The sequence below is a fragment of the Panthera onca genome, chromosome A3 (assembly GCF_046562875.1).
Source record: "Panthera onca isolate mPanOnc1 chromosome A3, mPanOnc1 haplotype 2, whole genome shotgun sequence".
In the NCBI taxonomy this organism is placed as follows: Eukaryota; Metazoa; Chordata; class Mammalia; order Carnivora; family Felidae; genus Panthera; species Panthera onca.
Genome location: NC_138341.1, coordinates 1,127,801 through 1,146,977, shown reverse-complemented (window position 1 = coordinate 1,146,977; position 19,177 = coordinate 1,127,801). Strand labels below are relative to the sequence as shown.

General features: G+C 51.7%; 1 protein-coding gene across 16 annotated transcripts in view; it reads left to right on the top strand.

Moving 5' to 3' along the window:
- MYT1L (myelin transcription factor 1 like) overlaps positions 1-19,177 on the top strand; it is a 428,591-nt gene that overhangs the window by 332,494 nt on the left and 76,920 nt on the right. For 11 of the 16 annotated variants that reach the window (XM_078445070.2, XM_078445064.2, XM_078445058.2 and 8 more), the window contains exons 10-13: positions 3,460-4,437; positions 8,817-8,951; positions 13,871-13,961; positions 15,592-15,699. In XM_078445070.2, the coding sequence (XP_078301196.1) occupies positions 3,460-4,437; positions 8,817-8,951; positions 13,871-13,961; positions 15,592-15,699 (1,312 nt within the window). The remainder of the gene's footprint in view (positions 1-3,459; positions 4,438-8,816; positions 8,952-13,870; positions 13,962-15,591; positions 15,700-19,177) is intronic. The other 5 variants (XM_078445071.2, XM_078445072.2, XM_078445066.2 and 2 more) reach the window with 1 other exon arrangement.

Genomic DNA, 19,177 nt, shown 5'->3' with positions numbered 1-19,177 from the left:
AATAGCACTTGTAATTATAAAGTTGTAATCCCCAGAGTTCTAACCACATCAAATTATAGTCATGAAGGTGGAAAAGAAATGCCCTATGGTTTTGTTTAAGAATTTGGGTGGGTTTTTTTGTTGTGTTTTCAAATTGTAACTATTGAGTATAAATTGTTTATAACAATCTGACTCAAAGGAGATAAAATTCACACCCACAACATTTCAGAACACTCACGTAGAAACCGAAAGAGCCCTTGGGCCCAGCCAGAGCGGCCTCTGCGTTCTGGGCCCAGACTCCACCCTGGAAGCGGCTGGGCCAGGCCTCCCTCACCTACGCCCCAGTGTGACAAGTCCGACCCCACCCCAGGGGAGGACGCCAGCGCTGACACCCACCTGCTGTGGCTCCGGCTCGTGTCCCTTACTTCACAGCTCTGCTGGGCCCACGATCGCAGCAGAAAACCACAAAAAGGAAACTGAGGTCCTCGGGTCTCCTCCTGAAACCCCCATCTATATAGTTCTGGTCTTCTACTTAGCATGTGAACCCATACTTTAATATGATTTTCAGGTAAAACCCTTTTCTTCAGCACACATTGTCCCTGTCTGACAGAACGTGGGTTGCGTGAAGAACTAGTCCAGCGGGCTCCTGAAGTCCCTGCAAGGGGACGTTCGGTTTGTGGACCGTTGTTGGTGCCACGCGGTTAACCCCGGATCGGCACCGAAAACACTCGCCCTTTCTTCATACCTGCTTTCACCTGTGACCCATTTCATTATTCGCCTCAGCACAACGTAAGTAGAGCAAATTGCCTGAAAACACAAAGCCAGAGATAGAATTCTGTAAATGACTTTGAATCCTGGAGGAGGCTGGTGCATGCAGGATATTTAGAGCCTGCTTGTTGATGGCTGCACTGACTGTCCCCCTCCACTAGTCCACATGGTGAAGAGCAGACTTTATTGCACATATGCTTCCAAATAGTTAAATGCCAGTAACTTGAGAAATTCCATTAACCTGCAAGGATCTGTGGCCACTGGCACCATTGCACCAGCCATCGCCACCTTTACTGATGGCGGTCGCGCAATCTCAGACGACGCCGAGCACGGTGGCCCGGAGGAAGAGCTGCGCTCTGCCGTTGGCCGGGTAGCCAGGCGCTGACGCGGGTTCCCTTGCCTGTCTCCAGCCAGGCACCTGCCTGGGCTCCTTCCCCGGGTGGGGGGCAGAGGGGCAGCCGCAAGCTCAGAAATGCAGCGAAAACCATTTCCTTCTCGGGACAAATGAATTGAAGATAATCCTAAGATTTACAGTGTGAAGAATTAACTGAAGTTCCCTACAACTACAGCGTGATAGGAAGGTGCAGAGGTCATACCCGTGGACCGCTGGCATGTTCTGGGCAGCCTCTCTCGTGGGTGTAGAAAGAGCCAGGCGGTGACAGGGGCATTCTGTTTCCGTGGTTGCTCCCTCCATCGTTTCCTCCTCCCCAAGCTCTTGAGGGTGATGGGATGTGTTTCACAAGAAGTTCAGAGAAAATCACAAAAATAAGAAGTCTCGCCTGATGCGGTCTCTCCTCGGACTCAGCTTGGAAAACGCCCCAAGATGTTGCCTGTGCTTCCGTGTTTTCAAACGTACGTATAGATTCGTGTCACGGTCAGTCCCTCGCGGGCACAGCAGTGCTGAGCTCCAGGTGGCCAGTCACGGTGCCACGGAGACACAGCGGCCGCCTGGAGGCCTGCTTCTCCAATCACGGCCCGGGAACCTAACACGCAGTGTGTAAATTGAGAGGTGAATATAACTTTTATATTTGCAAGAATTCTGTAGAACAGGATCGCCTTCAACTCGTATCACCTTGAACCCTGGGCCAAGGGCACGGTGCATGCTCGTCGAGTCCTTCCACAGTCTTCCCGACTGTACTCACTGGGTCGGGTTTCTGTCCTCTTGCCACTCTTTGGGAATACACGTATCTCTGTACTAAAGAAAAGTATTTGTAGGAACTATCCAGAAAAGAGACGATACTTGTTTTATACAATTAGTGACGCTCTATGACTAAGGTACGGCAAGTCTGACTTGCTGATGTTTAGAAAGATGTGTTAGATTTTTAAAAATGTGTTGATTTGCTATTGATATGTTGGTGCCCAGACCTCTTTTACCAACAAAAGTCTTTTCTGAGGGAACAGCATGAAATCCATAAAGGAGGCCCCCGGGGACACCCTGACTCAGCTGTTAGCAAACAGGTATTTTCTCCTAATCAATACACCTCATTTCCTCAGTGCATCGATAAACTTGAACAATCCTTCTTTGTTTTTTTAATCAAAGAAACAAAAAGCAGGTGTGAAAGTGGCATGGAGGTAACAAAGTCCAGTCTGAGGGCTGGGGGGGGGGGGGGGGGGAGGGGCTCTTTAGAATCCACACATACCGTTACCTGTATTCGCAATATACCTGGCAGCAATTATCCAGCCCGGTGGAGACAGATGCGCGTCCCAAACATTCCTTGAGCATTAAACAGGATACATTTCGGGTGAAACATAGGGCTTTTATGTAATTTTTAACATGGCCTTCTTTCAGCGGATTTTCCTAAATGCTTTTTTGCGATTGAACATAATGCTCATTCGGGTGTTATTTCTAGCAGCTCACCAAAATTCTCCTGAGGCTAGGAGGCAGGCCAACGCAGGGGTGCACTGGTCACATTAAATGACACATCGTACGGGCCACGGTGGCACCAACTGACCTCAGTCCTGCATTTCATGGGCGTTTGGTCCCTGCACACTCCTCCCCCTCTCTCTCAATCCTGCTGAGACACGCATGCGGGAACCACAGCGAATTAGATTTAGCTTCTAAACTTCTACGTGCATTCTGTTGCCTCGCTGCATATCATAATGAATTGTCTGTAAGGTAGAAAATTCAAAATAGCTTAATTCAGTCCAAACATGTGCTTCTGATGCTGAACGCCCAGCATAGGTGGCGTCGCTGCGTGAGCCCGAGGCCTTGCACTGTGCTGCCTGAGCGTCACTGCGAAAACAAACCATTTAAAAGCAATTGCTGCAAACATCTGTTTAAGAGTTGGTAACAAGCAAAGTTCATGAACTCTTAGAAAGCCTGGTAATATGATGAGTGTAATTATCATGCATCTGTTTGGGCTGTAAATAAATAAAGCGGATAAAAAATAAAAGTCACTCGTAAAATTTAGAATGAAAAATTAATATTTTAAAATTACATTTACTGCATATGCTGGTTTATTTTCAGAAGAATTAAGGAAATTGATAGTTTCTAGCAAGTGCTTCCTGTGGCCTCCTGGTTTTAGAGCAGTCCGCTCGATTTGAGCCACACCGCCCGCCGAGCCGCACGCGGGACCTAAGTCTCCAGTGCGTGGTGAACAGGGTTTGACATGCCATTGACTTGCTTTCCATGCTGTTGCAACTAAACTTCAAGTTCTAGCCATTTTTTTCTTTTCTTTTCTTTTTTGTCCTTTTTTTTTATTTTCTTTGCAGAAGACCATCAAATGAACTGTCACAATACTCGAATAATGCAAGACGCAGAAAAGGATGATAACAATAATGATGAGTACGATAATTACGATGAGCTGGTGGCCAAGTCCTTGTTGAACCTCGGCAAGATTGCCGAGGACGCAGCCTACCGGGCCAGGACTGAGTCGGAGATGAACAGCAACACGTCCACCAGCCTGGACGACGGCAGCGACAGGAACGAGACGCTGGGCCGGAAGAGCGAGCTGAGCCTGGATCTGGACAGCGACGTGGTAAGAGAGACGGTGGACTCCCTGAAGCTGCTGGCGCAGGGACACGGTGTGGTGCTCGCAGACAACCTCGGCGACAGGGCGTACGCAGACTCTCTGTCGCAGCAGGACAGCAGGAACATGAACTACGTGATGTTGGGCAAGCCCATGAACAATGGGCTCGTGGACAAGATGGTGGAGGAGAGCGACGAGGAGGTGTGTCTGAGCAGCCTGGAGTGCCTGAGGAATCAGTGCTTCGATCTGGCCCGGAAACTGAGCGAGACGAACCCGCAGGACCGGAGCCAGCCCCCGAACATGAACATCCGCCAGCACGCCCGTCAGGAGGACGACTTCGCGGGGAGGACGCCGGACAGGAGCTACTCCGACATGATGAACCTCATGCGGCTCGAGGAGCAGCTGAGTCCCAGGTCTAGAACTTTCTCCAGCTGTGCAAAGGAGGACGGGTATCACGAACGAGATGACGACACCACCTCCGTGAACTCGGACAGGTCTGAGGAGGTGTTTGACATGACCAAGGGGAACCTGACCCTCCTGGAGAAAGCCATCGCTCTGGAGACAGAAAGGGCGAAGGCCATGAGGGAGAAGATGGCGATGGAGGCCGGAAGGCGGGACAATGCGCGGTCCTATGAAGAGCAGTCGCCAAGACAGCTTCCCGGGGAGGAGAGAAAGCCTAAGTCCAGTGACAGCCATGTCAAAAAGCCATACTATGGTAAAGGTAATATTTCTACCTAACGTAAGTTGCCTCACGCAAGCAGGAGCTAGGGTGAAAGATGCGAGGATAGTCCACAAGCGAAGTGCGCATCACACTAAGTCATGTCACTAATGCAGATTTCTCAGAGTCGGTTACACGATTATGTTTTGTGACTATGTTGCTGGACAGCGAATAAAATATTTGTCTGGGAAATACACAAAGCAGCTCAATGCCCTATGATCAGAGCAGACGAGTAATATGGTATTTCAGCGGGAGACGCCTGCCTCGGAAAGACAGGGCTAGCGCACACACGCATCGCGTGATAGAAACCACTAGCATGAGCCTGTGTTCTTACAAAGGAGCCACGATCTATGTGGAGTGGCAAGGGTTTACACAACAATTAGCCAATCAGGGAGGAAGCACATTTTTTATATACTGGATTGGGTAGGTGGCATCATGATTTATAAAATTATCATCAAATGGCGGTTATTGATGAACCCCCCCCCCATAAAAAACATCCCTGATAGAAATTGAACAGTAACAGAATGACCGATAACATAAGACAAGGGCAGTGACTGCACATTAATTATCCTAAGATAGTAAGTAATGGGAGCCATTTGCTATGCAAGGCATGGTGTATCCCAAGCTGAGATCAATAGTAATTTCTTTAGTATATTCATTCCCGCTCTCTGATTCCATCCCATGGTGGAAACAGTTATGGTGCTTACTTTATTATAAAACACTCAAAAAACCATCCAACATGATAGTTTTAACAGATTTTCACTTATAAAATATATTGACACGTATCTGCATGTATCTGTATGTTTAATCGTTCCCATGTGTAGTCACCATATCCACTAAGAGTATGAATACACACTGAATGAATGACTGACTTCATGTTTGCAGTAACAACCGTGTCCACTTGTGATATGAGGTGGGTCATGATTTAACCTCGTGCAGAACCTTGACGCTGTGGCTATTTCGGTTACAAGATTCTCTCAGAACTAAATAAGGAGCAATTTCAAGAATGAAATTGGTAATTCCTTAAATCCTTCCATATTAGGACCAAAAACAGAACTTTTGTCTTGTATTCGATTGTATTCCTTATAAAGACTGAGTTTCCCCACCGTGGATCTGATGGTGAGGTTCAGGAATCTGGTTTGAAAACCAAACAATCAGAAAGCCTCTTTCTCCCGCTGTGACATAGGTGTGTATTCTCCTCTCAATGTGTGCACAGAACTCTGTGGCATCGCTGTAACCACAGCCCAACAGGGGACGAACCGTAGCCAGAGGCCCGTCGGGTTCTTGCTTTGGCAGGTGCTTGAGCGCTGACCGCCGTCTCGGGTGACGCAGGGAGACCCTCCGGAGGGGCGGCATATGAGGAAGGGGCTGTTTCTTAAAGGCGACAGGCTCTAGCTCAGTGCAGCATCAGGCTTGCGTTGGTGCTGTGAAGACTGGGAAACAGCACATGCGTTCATAACCGTAGTGCGATCTATCAGGACCTTTTAGTTGGACGTTTGAGAGGCGGAGAGGAGCTAAACGCTTTTAGGAAGGAAGGGTGTCCTTTCTCACAGGGCGGCTCGGTGGGGCGAATACACATTGGGCTTACGTGTTAGACATCTGCAGACCGGGTTTCACGCGGAACGGGCAGCGAGGCACGCGGCAGAGCACTGTGGGAACACGTGGGCTCCCGGGGCAGCGCACGCAACGTGTGCCCCTGGCTCCTTTGGCTTCTGTGGTTCCCTTAAGCCCGGCAGCTTTCTGTAGATTCTTACTCATTTTGCTTTGTTATTGCTATTTGGTCTTATTTTGATTGGGGCAAGAAATGGAATTCAAACCGCTGGCTTCCCTTCAACAAATGGGGCAGGGGTGGGAACAGTAAAAGCCGAGATGTGCTTTTCCCTGAAATGGGGGAAGGGTTGGGGTTGGGACCTTCCAGAAGAGTCAGAAATCATTGATTCCTGACTTGACCAGTTTCTCTAGATTTCCTCCTCCGAGCAAGGCTTGTCCATTTTCATGTGTGTCCTGCTTCATTCCCGGGTCCCTTCTCAAGATGTCTGTGGGCATGTTCAGGACCAAATCAGTAAAGCCAGGCAAGGACCCCCGGTGGGGCCGGGAGATTAATGCCCTCCTTACTAAAACGATTAATTATGTGACATTTTACCAACATAGCCAATGGACAATTCCTACAACCGCACAGCACGTCAACAATCTTCATTTTCCAGCTTCTTTGTTATTTTATTGCAACAGTTCTCACTTAAACACGATCTTCTCAAAATGGTTTGAATTATACATGAGTGACTCTTCCAAAATCTTGAGCTAAAACAAAACACGTTCATCATGAAACTCCTCTACCTTTCTCCTCCTCAAGCATCCACTCGAAAGGGAGGAAGGGGAGCAAAGCTAAACCCAGCGTGCAATTTTTTTTTTTTTTTCTAGACATCCTTGCCGGGTTTTCGGTTGAGTTACTGGCCTGTTTGCTTGGTTGGTTGTTTTGGGTTTGTCTGAATGTTTACCTTCAAGATGAATTGAGATTCCCGGAAATCAGCATGCGCGGGGAGGCGATGGCGGAGGCGAGCAGCATCGAGAGGAGAGTATACCCTTGTGTCCTCCAAAACTGAAATTGTTTGAGCCACTTGTTTTTATACAGATCTGCACTTAACTTCAGAACACTTTGGAAATGTATGAAATGATAGCACTTGTTAGGAAGCTGCAAGTGTACTGATGAAAGCATCACTTAATGATGAATAATAGTTAAAATTTAGGTTTTTACCTTTAAAATGCTATTCATATTTAGCTTATGATCTTAAATAATGAGTATTTTGCTCTGAAACTGTTACTGTGCACTTACTATTTTATATTTACGTTAATTAAATGATGCTGATATTATTACAACACTACCCAAAAGGCAATAAAACGCCAGGCTTTTTGATTATATGTGTAAGGGAAGCTCCAGTAAGATACTGAGAAACTGAAGCTACAACATAATTTCAGTTGTTTCAGGAAACCGTGATCTTCGACACCTGTAGGAAGTAGCTGACAGTTGCATCCAGGATACAGGCCCGTCAACAGCAGCCCCAGTTTAGCGATCCAGGACCTGAAAGATGTATTACCTAGGTTAAAATGCTAGCTTAAAAAAGGAAGGGGGGGGGAGGTGAGCTTTTTATACAAACGTAAAAGCGTTTACATATTCCTGTGACTCCTGTGTCCGTTTCAAGTTCACATGAATGACTTAAGAAGAAAGTCCATCCGAATTCAAAAAACTTGAACCAAGCATGTATTTTCTAGCTGTCACGATTGGCCCGGTTAACCAGCCACGGATAGAAAAGTGTTACACCCCTAAAGAAACGTTAAGCACACACTCCCTGGGCTGAACCACCGTAGTCACTCTCTGTTGATGATCTGTGCAACCGGTTTTCAAAAACTGACTCAAAAATAATTTTTTTGCACACTTATATTACTATTTGGTCTGAGCTTTACCTTAGAAATATTTCTGCACATTGATGAGCTGTGGTCAATTCTGGATAGAGAAATAATTTTATTAACGATAGCATTGCATTTCTGGCATCTGGCGTTCAAGTTTTGACCAAAGGTCTGCTCTGCGCCTCCCTGCAGAGAGCCAACAGGGCTGTATAAGACCATTCCCTCTTAATTTTGTGTACGCATGCACAGCATCGTAAGATCCTTCCTCTGGTTCCAAGGACAGATGAAGAAATCAAAAGAAATGGTTGCTCCAGCAGCTTCTGAAACATTTTTTATTGCCCATCACCCCCATCAGGTGGGATTTCCACCATTCTGGTCATTTGCTTACAGTGCCTTCTAAGAGTTCAGCTCCTTTTCAGAAAAGTCTCTGAATTGGTGTGCTATGGAACATCGTTGCAAGATAAAAGAAATAAAAATTTAAAAATTCCACCACCAGTAAAATTTTGCACCTAGTAGTGTATCCGATTAGAGCACCAGAAGAGACAGACACTGCACTGAGCAGTGTTTTAACGGCATTGTGCCCCCTGGTTGGATTTCACAGAGCGATTGTTGAGGGTCGCTGTGCGGTTTTGCTCTCTGAGAAGGTCACTGTCTCATCAGTATTTACGTCGATTTCTTTGAGCAACACAGCTTATCATGTAACACACGGGAAAGCAATTAATCAGGAGCTACGGTAGGGCTAGTCTTTTTTTTATCTCATAGAAAGTAAATTATTTTATGATTCATGATTGCAGTGTTTCAGGTCAAAAAAAATCACCCAAAACCACGGAACTACCTACGCAAAAGTCTATGTCACAGCCTGTCCCCTGACACCTGCTTTTTTTCTTTATTTGTCAAGGTCTCTTCAGGTTGTTAATTTATCACATTTGTCTTCAATGGGTAAAGAAATTCATTCTCTTGACACCTGTTGTCGCTTTTAGATCCCTCGAGAGCAGAAAAGAAAGAGAGCAAGTGTCCCACCCCGGGGTGTGACGGAACTGGCCACGTAACCGGGCTTTACCCACATCACCGCAGTTTGTCTGGATGCCCGCACAAAGATAGGGTCCCTCCGGAAAGTAAGTCCGTGTTTCGCCAACACCCGTGGGAGCACAGCCCCGGGGATCTGTTTGTGTCACCCCACGTGCCTCTGTCATTTCCATCTCAGTGCAGCCCAACCTTGTCTCCCCGGCCCTTCCTGTGTTGACGGGCCGCTCGGCCAGGACTGGCGGCCCCTTCGAGGCCCAGTCACTCCTGCTCCGTGGTGGCCCAGGACGGCAGCTCGCCAGCCGGGACTCCACTCCGCTTCCATTTCTGACTCGCTCGGGCCCTCGGGCAAGTGACTTGTCCCCTCATCTCTCGGAAATCATAGCAGTGGACCGAGATGGTCTCTAAGACCACCGCCCCCTGCAGGGCTAACCTCCTATGAGTCCCCGAGAGAAAGGTCCCGGAGCCTCCTCTCGCCCAGTTATGTAGACTTCTGTATATATGAACCCATATTTGTTTTTGTATCTTACTGCATTTTGCTTGTCCAGAGTCTGTCTCGTGTCACAGCTACCCCAACTTTTCCACACAACAAAAGCTTAGCTATGGAGGCTAAAATCGGTTGGGTCTAGATCTTACGCATTCCTTTTAATGAGTTAGGTTGTGAGAGTGTGCAATTTGTCTACAAACACAACTAAATTTAATTCGGGACCGAAACGGTGTACACCTTCTCTGTTTATCTTCCTCTCAGCACATAAAGTATGCCAGCTATTTAAATACAATTAGAATTGATTGCTCAGGGGAAAAGGCACATTTTCAGAAATGACAACATGAGTTTAAGATCCCGATTTTGAGCCTAAGGTATGTGAAGGATTTTCCTCATTAGCTGAGACACAGTTTCTAGCAGGGAAAATGAAATCGCTTGGCCGACATTCGTCAGGATGACCAGGTGACGGTTCAGAGGAGTTTTTGAGGGTTGTCCCATTAAAATGGCTAACTTTGGAATTCTTGAGACGCAAATCTGTCAGAACAAAGAGAAATTCAGGGTAGTCGCTGAGGCTTAGAAAACGGGTTTGGCTGAACATTTTCCGATGCAATCTTTTTAGAAACTACTGTGCCTCCAGGTTTTCAAACGGCTACTGAAAGTAAGCAGCCCGTGTTTCTTGTAACGGCCTTGTGAGCAAACCTGAAGGGTATGGAAAGAAGCGAATTCGAGTGCATGGCCGTGCCCGTGTGTTACATGAGCAGGGAGACAGCATGGTCTGACCGCAGCGGCTTCCTGTCTGAGCACCGTCCGTGCCGGCCTCTCCGCGCACTCCAGCCTCCCTGCCTCCCTCACTCCCTGGCGAGCCCCTGTTTCCCAGATGAGGAAAGTGGGGAGCCGATGCCCTCACCCTCTCTTCCTGGGGGATTAGCGCGGTGTCTGGCCGACCCCGATCTGCACAGGTACTAACCCGCCTGAGCAGGGAGCAGGGCTGAGTTGGAGACTCCACCTGTCGGAACCCCAAGCTTGTGTTTCTGCCGAGGCCTGGCTTTGCTGCTCCTGCCCGGGTCCCCACGAGCTGAGACACCGGGCCAGCCACGGGCCCTCCACACCCCACTTTCCTTATCCCCAGCTTGGGGCACGAGGACATCACTGGTGTCTTAGGTACAGAGAGGCTCCTGACGCGACTTTTCCCGAAGGCACACGTTTTCGCCTCCGAAGTGGAAAATCAGTTCCCTTCCGTGGCTGAGAAATTCTCCACGCTACTCATTTTCACAGGAAGAGCCTACATGTAGTAGAGAAGGGGGATGCGCCCCGACCGGCTGCGTGGTGTACGTGCTCCCACAGACCACGGGTCAGCCCGCACCTGGGCTCACCTCTGCCGGGAGGAGGCCGGAGGTCCGCTCGACACCCGTCTCCCAAACGCCTTCCAGAGCGTCTGTAGGAAGCTGTTCCTAAATACTCGTGTATAGTTCTTTGTAGAATCATAAAAACTCTAAAAGGAAAACATGAGACTCCTCAAAGGGCATGTCTTATTTTTTAGTTTTTAGGTGTTTTTTCCGGTTTGTCCTTGGCTAGGCTCCCCTGATCACCCTTTCCGTCAAGCCGAAGGCATTAGAGTGTCGCACACCCCAGTTTGCAGCACGCTGTGCTAGAAACACGAGGACATCCCACTTATGGGACTCAGTTCTGGCCCTCCAAGAGCCCCAGCCCAGCCAAGGACAGACGCGTGCTCAAGACAGTGGGTGACTCACACCTGAGACATCAGACTTCCCAAGGGCCCGCAGGCTTCACCGGGGTCGCACTTGAGCCGGTCCTGAGGGAGAGAGAAGGGGTCCACGGCTTGTCTGAAGGCTGTTGCGGTAGTCCACGCGGGAGACCAGGAGTGACGGAGGCAGTGGCCAGGGAGGGAGGATCTGGGACAAGTTCAAGACGCGTTCCGGACACAGGCTGGCGTGCAGGAGGGGAGAGGGAGGGGGTGGGGGTGACGCCGAGAGCTCCCACCTGGCACGTAAGAACGTGGACTCCAGGAGTAGATGTGATGGGGAAACAGGGCCCCATGTAACAGAAGGAACAGAGGCTCGGATTTGCCATCTTCCCTGGAAGTGCTGGGTGGCACTGCCACAGGCTGCCTGGAGGAGGGTCCAGGGTCAGGTACACAGGCGGCTCCCCAACCTCTTTTCCCAGCCATGCTGCCGGAAACCGGGAATGAAATTGCCTGGAGAGGAGACATAAAGCGGAAACGGACAGGAGCCAAAAACAGGAGTTTGGGACATGAGTGTGTAGAACGTGGGGCCGAGGAAGAGAGGATGCAAGCAGCCAGGAGAGCATGGTTGTTCTGGAAAGATCCGCACGTGTCGGGGGGCCAGACCCCGGGGTCACCAGGCTTAAGCAAAACCTGTCGCTGACATTTAAGGGAGGGCAGAGGGCGGTGGGGAAGAGCGGGAACCGTGGATGCAACACAAGTCCGAGGAACATGGGGGGCGCAGCGGGGGAGGGGGCAGCAGGAGCAGAGGAGGGGCTCAGGGTGGGGACAGGAGTGGGGACAGGAGGGCGACAGGAGTGGGGACAAGAGCAGGGGAGGGCAGGAGCAGGGGAGGCAAAGGGGAGCTCTTAAGTCAGGCTTAAGAGCTCACACACACCTTATAACAACCAGGCTCCTTTTTATAAATGAAGTGAGAGCGTACGAGGGATGATGGAAGGCATCTGACCTTCAGCCTCAGTCCTGGGGATACAATAAGGGAGCGGTGGGCCCTGACGACCTGGAGGGCACTCGCCGTGACCAAAGGAGCACAGGAGGGGACAGGAGCGGGACAGGAGTGGGGACAGGAGCAGGGGCAGAGCGGGGTGGGGGTGGGGGGGGTTGGGGGTGGCAGAAGCACAGGATCCTGGGACGGGAACAGGATTTAGGGCAGAAGGGGGGGCAGCAGAGGGCGGCCGTCCCCCCGACCGCTGGCTGGGTGCAGGCCGCACGCAGCAGGCAAGACCCAGCTGCAGACCAGCACGGAGGGGTCTGCTATCTGCCGTGAGGACCCAGCTGTGGCAAGTGTGGATAAACAGACAGGAAAGAGGACATTGGGAAGAGTGCGCGTGATGTTGTAACAGGAAGACGGGAGAACCCTACTGAATAAAGACTGATGTAGGTGAACCCAGGCCCTGGCGGGGAGTGGAGGCCTGGGGCCAGGGAGGAGCACAGAAGGAAGACTTGGGTTGGGAGGGGGGCACCCAAGCTGGGAGACTGGGGGGGGGGGGGGGTGAGGGGGCGGAGTCCTCGTAGACGGGCGTGGGGATGCCCTGTGCCAAGTGGGGGAGAGAAGGGGCAGGAGGAGCCTCCTTGTGCTCAGAGGACACGGTGGGGGGTTATAGGCGGGGCGGGGGTACAGGGGCGCCCGGGGAGAAGGCCTCCTGACACCCCACTCTGGCCAGCTCCCCAGCACACAAGGAGCCTAAGGCTGACTCACCTTTGTCAGGTCGGTGCTTACCGAGCGCTGAGCGGACGTCCAGATGATGCGGGAGCCGTGAAACCGTAAAGATGAAACCAAAATATACTCCCTTTTCAAGAAACTGGCCAGGAGTGAGGAGGCTCTTGTAGGCTCCAGTAGAACAGTGTCTTATGGGAATAGCATGCAAACGTCAGGGAAGAGAGAGATTGTTCTAGAGAAAGAGGAAAGTTGTAGAAAATAGAGAAGTAGTTCGGGCAGACTTTGCTTTCCATGGTTCGATCGTGGGTGAACCTCGCTGGCCGGGAAAGCGCCCCCCGGTCTTGCTGCCTCGAAGCGGACGGTTGTGTGGGGGCAGGTGCTGTGGCTCAGTCCTCCTGGCTTCCCACCGGCACCTGTCAGCCCCTCCCGCTTCCCCAGAGTAGCGGCCGCTCACGGAGGACCAGACAGAGGATGACATATGCAAACTGTCAGGGCCAGTTCCCGACACGTGTAAACGCAAACGCTGTCTCCCAGCAACGGGCCGCTTGACTCCTGGTGCTGCCGAACCACATCCTGCCGTGTCTCCGTGCTGACTTCACTTACTATTCTAGCTCATTCCATTGGAAGAATAACAAAATACTTGATTCTCAGATGAAAAGTCATTATTTAATTCATTTTATTTAAAAATCAGGCTTGGGTTTCTCTATTCACCGGTGACCACCTTCTTAATTCCTTGTTAATGCCATGTGATTCCAGAGAGTATAGGCGTGTCTTACAAATCACCAGTGTATGTGCTGTTACATGGCCAACCGATGTTCAGGGCTGACGCGCAGGAGATGTAGGGAGGCCCCGCTTCCCTGCCCCATCTGGAACGTTCCCCACCCCCACGGCCCCGGCCCAGCGCTCCCTGCTCTGCATGCCCACTACACTAAGGTTGAGAGAACCTTCTTCTTTCCACATGTGTGTTCCCGACCATGCCCATCACAAGCGTGTGTAGGACCGTCCATTGTGAACTAACCCAGCCTTTGTTAAAATGATCGCGTACTCGTATCCGGACCATTTCTGTGTTTTAACGCTGGGCTGTCTTCTCTGCCTCTTCCTTGTCAAGTTCTTGCCATGCATGAGAATGTTCTCAAGTGTCCTACTCCGGGCTGCACAGGGCGAGGGCATGTAAATAGCAACAGAAACTCGCACAGAAGGTAAGCAAAGCGTCCTGCGCCCCACGCTGCGGGGAAGGCGGCTCCCCGACAGCCCCATCCCCGTCCCTCGGGAGGGAGTGCGCCCCTGCACCCCTCCCCCTCCCGGGTCGCTCTCTGGGAGCGGAGGGTACTGGTGCATGGTGCATGGGGAAGCAAATCCGGAGAACCGTTTTCGAAGCGTGGACTTTGTTACTTGTTCCACTCATTCGTCCTGCGTCCTCTAGAAGGCGCCCTCCTTGATGTGAGGAACGGATCCACAGCCCTCTGTGGGGAACGCTCAGCTACCCTCACGGGTGGGGAGAAGTCTCCTGTGTGCACCGTGCAGGGAAGGGTTCCAGCGCACCGAGACTGGGGGGTCCGCGACCCAACCGAGTTGCCCCTAGAACTCTGCCAAAACCCCAGTCATCAGTGTAGACACAGTGTGGACACAAAACACTAGCAAATGTCCAAAAGCGCTAGTTGGGGGGCGTTTGGCACGACCGTGAGCCAGGTACGTAGGCGTACCCAGAATCGCACTTTTGCTCTGACAAATTCCAATTCTCTTTCCTCCCCTGTTCTGACTTTTAGCAAGTTGCTCATGATATTCAGATCATATCAAATACTTCTTTATCAACAGCGGAGTGATTCTGTTACGGTCCGCCTCATGGCCTATACTTTCAGCTTCAAAAGCGCACGTAAAATTATGCCTAAGTGGAGGAAACAGTTATGAGTTTCGTCTTAATCTCTGCTTGCCTGACTGGTAAATGTTGTGACTTGTGTGAAGTTTACCATGAAACAAATCACGACCCTGTGCCCCTCAGCGATCCTCCGGGACTTAGTCTGCCAAGAAAGGGATGATCAATAGGTCGGTTCAGTTCACGCCGAGCACTGTTCCGTATGGTCTTTACAATATCGGCCCCCTCCTCAAACCTTGGCGGGGTCGTGTATTTTTGAGACGTGACGCACACGTGGGGTGAGCGTCCGCACATGTGTGTAGATATATATACAGACACACAAAGAATAGACACTGTGAGTTCATGAGGAATAAGCCCAAACACAAGACAGCCAACCTGCCGTCTCTTCCATGAGCATTTAGTTCCAAAAACCACTTACCGGTGGTCCTGGAGACTATCCTGCTTCCTCCCCAATGCCATTCGTCCCCCGGGGAGGGCGTGAACGAGCTGGTCAGTGACAAGCCAGAGCGCTGTGGTCGGTGGCGCTCAAGGGGTCAGCCGAGAGCTCGCCTTCTGGTGCCGGTCAGAGACCTGCCGTTCTTGGGCTCATCCGGCCCAGACGGCTAGATCCTCGTCTCCAGAAACATCCCGGAATGGAATCTGTGTCTGAAATTTCAACCCTCTCCTGTACTCTTGAATGACACGGAACTTGGCTTGCTGTCACTGGAAAGGATTGCGTGCCCTTGGTGCACGGCCTGGCCCTCAGCACCGTCCACCGGAGACCCAGAGGAACCCGTGCAAGGTGCAGCCGCGGTTGTTGCCCTCTAACCCGTCCCATCAGGAAATCCCACGGCAGGTGTGGGAACCCGCGCCGGAGCCTTCTCGCGCAGACCAGGGGAAAGGGGGAGGTGGTCACGGGGTCAGTGTGCCGTGAAGCCGCTGGAGGAGACAGCTCAGCCCCCTCTCTGTCCTTGCAGCCTCTCTGGATGTCCTATTGCTGCCGCGGAGAAACTGGCAAAGGCCCAGGAGAAGCACCAGAGCTGCGATGTGTCCAAGTCCAACCAGGCCTCAGACCGCGTGCTAAGGTACCAGATGCCGAGCGCGTCGCCTCGTGAGAGCCGTGCGTGCCCAGCACGCCAGGGATGTGGGGGTCCGGGCCGGGCGGGCGGGCTCACGCCGCGGCAGGCGGGCACGCGGTCACCGGTGCGGGTAAAAGAGCCGAGCCCCCGGCCCACCCCTCGCCCGCAGGGCTGTGTGAGGGCAGGGGGTCGCTTCGGTGGTCGGGGCCTCCGTCCGCCTGCTGTCGGTGGTTCTGGTTTTCTTTCCGGCCTTGAACGTATTCGGTGATTCTCTGAATGTGGGGGGAGGGAGGGGAGCTCTACACGTGAATGAGACAGTCACCCGAAGTGCTTTTATCTTAATGTGGAGGAGAGGGCGGAGGCCAGCCCGCAGCCCGGCGCCCCTCCCGGTAGGTGCGGAAGCCGTTCTCCACACGGGAGCCCTCGGGGGGCCTTCCACCCTCAGCCACCCGACTGAGAACCCGAGAGCGGCCAAGCGACTCACGTGAACCCGCTCAGTCCCGGACGGTCCAAGCAGGAAGACCTCAGAGATCACCTGGTCCAGCCCACTGTTTTCTTTTTTGGTTTTTTAATGTTTATGTATTTTGAGAGAGAGGGAGAGAGAGCAGAAGCGGGGGAGGTGCAGAGAGAGGGGGAGAGAGAGAATCCCAAGCAGGCTCCGTGCCGTCAGCACAGAGCCCGACGCGGGGCTCGAACTCACAGACCGTGAGACCATGACTGGAGCCAAAGTCTGACGTTCAACCGACTGAGCTCCCCCCCCCCAGGCGCCCCCACCCACTGTTTTCTTAAGTTTAGAAAAGAAGGATTCTCGGGAGGCGGTGGAGAGAGAAAACTTCATCCCAGACAGGACCCACCCACCAGCTCATTCCCCGGGCTGTGTGGCCATCGTCGGGGATTCTGACTCTTCATTGGACATGGTAGTGGGAACACGCCCCGTGTCCTTACAAAGGCGGCCCTGGTGGCCGTGGTGGCTTCAGACCTTCTCCAGTGGGAGGTCACTGGCACAGAAAACAGGCGCTCCCTCGGAGGCATTTAGGTTGGTTCCAAGTCTTGCTGTTAAAGAGGAAGCAGTACGTTCGTGCGCATGTGTGTGTGCGTGCACACACACACACACACACACACACACACACACACACACACAGTTTTGATTCTGCTCAATTACCAATTCTTTCTTTGGGATAAATCACCTGGAAAAAAAATCACTGTTCAAATGGCCTGAACACCTGCTTGGTTTTGTTGTGTATTATTTTGAAGCGTTCTGAAAGGATTTTACCACAGTCGTTAAACACACTTTGTCCCTCAATAGAAAAGTTAAAGTCTTTATGGAAAATGAAAAATACTGAAATAAGCAAAAATAAGAAAAATAAAAATCATTTATAATCCCACTATTTAGAGACAAGCCCTCCATAAATGTTGGTGTGCATCCTTCTAGACCTCTCCGTGTGCCTGAGACCCCCTCTTCCCGGAAGGTAAAGCAGACAGGGGGCGAATGGCTGCCCCCTCGGGCCCCGTCCTCCTGAGGAGACGACTGTGGGCCACAAATGGTGCACCTGTAGGCTTTCTTTACATGCCCAGGCTGGGCCTGGCGAGGAGGGGCCACAGAGGGAAGGACCCTCAGCCACCATAGCGGGAGGCACCGGGGAGCCAGCCCGGGGCCGTGGGGACTGGGGGCTCTCTCCGGAGGAGTTAACTCCAGGGTGGCGAATTGGCCAGGCCTCCGGGGCTCCCCGTGCTCCCCAGCTCCCGACGGCTCACCGCAGGCACTGACGTCCCAGTTAGGAGCACGATCTGGGGGACCTGGTCTCCGGGTGGGCCACCTTTGCGTTCCCCGTGGTGTCTCCATGCGGGGATGCTCACTCGGTGGGCGAGGGAAGAGACAGGAAGGGAGGAAAGAGATCGCTTAAACCTACACTTATGTAGCTAAGAGTTGAAAAGTCTTCAAGCAGAGTGTCCAACAGGAGGGCTTAGAGTTTCCAGTTCTGTCCCAGTTTTCCACTCCCCGGCCGTGGGGGCCGGCCTCCGTCACAGCCTCTGTCCATCACCAAGTGCCACCTTGTCTCCAATGCCTCTGCTCCAGGCACCTCTGCTTCTGAGCTGGGCCTAGACTTTTGAAGGTTTGGGGACCACGCTTCCCCGCCTTGCCCCCTAGGCAGAGCAGACTCCCCCTGGCCCCAATGCTACCCGCCTCCCGAGAGCCCCCAGTGATGCTGTCGCCGCACCTGCCTCTCCCCTCTCACCCCTGCACTTGTGCCTCTGGACCACTTATCCACCTGGACCGCTGACCTCACACCTCGACTCGTAAACTAATGTCACACTCTGCCTGCTCTTGGAAGACAAGGCCACGAGTTGTATTCACTTCTGCACCTCCACGTGTTACCTGGAAAAGGGCCTCCAATAACAGGCGTTCAACGAATGACCACATTATTTCGTTAATTTGACGAGAAGACGCAGAATTAATGAAACCAAAATAAATGTGTTGATGATCTGGTAAAATACTAGCATGATGGGGGGCTGAGTGAAGAATGCAAGGAGTCCTCTGCACAACTTGCCTGTAAATCTGAAGTGATTTCCCAAAACAGTTTAAAAATCCCACCCATGAGATCAGGAAATAGGTGAGCACACGCACGCACGCGCACGCACAGCACAAGGCAGAATAGTAATGAGCGTATGGAACTCAATGCTCCTCCATTCAAATACTTCATTCGAGAGTCTGGAAAGCTGAACGACTACCCAATACAAGTGCGGGAGGCACAGGCTGGTGTTCGTCAAAACACATCACATGTTCTGTTTTAATATCCAGTTTTGCGTCAGCCCGTATCCCTAAGGGTATGTCTCTAATTTCCGCTTATTCTTTTTCTTAAATGTTTATTTATTTTTTGAGAGACAGAGACAGAGCATGAGCGGGGGAGGGGCAGAGAGCGAGGGAGACACAGAATCCGAAGCAGGCTCCAGGCTCCGAGCCGTCAGCACAGAGCCCGATGTGGGGCTCGAACTCATGCACCGCGAGATCACGACCTGAGCCGAAGTCGGACGCTTAACTGACTGAGCCACCCAGGTGCCCCTGTGCCCAATATTTTAAAAGATAAAGATGAAGCTTATCAAAAAACTTGTAATAGCTTAGTCTTTGAGCAAATACTACCCTTTCACCTCATATTTCCCTGATTTCTTCTTTTTTAAAAATGCTTGTTTTTATTTTTGAGAGACGGGGCGGTGGGGGGGGGGGGGGGAGAGAGGAGAGAGAGAGAGAGCACAAGCAGGGAAGGGGAAGAGAAAGAGGGAGACAGAGGGTCCGAAGCAGGCTCTGCACTGACAGCAGCGAGCCCAATGTGGGGCTCAAACTCACGGGCTGTGAGATCACGACCTGGCCGAAGTCGGATGCCCAAATGAGCCCCCCAGGTGCCCTTCCGCTTATTCCTTTGAGGAAAAGGTCTTACTAGCCCACCTCCTTTGCTGTGACTCTTCGTCTCTGAAGCCACTGGGAAAG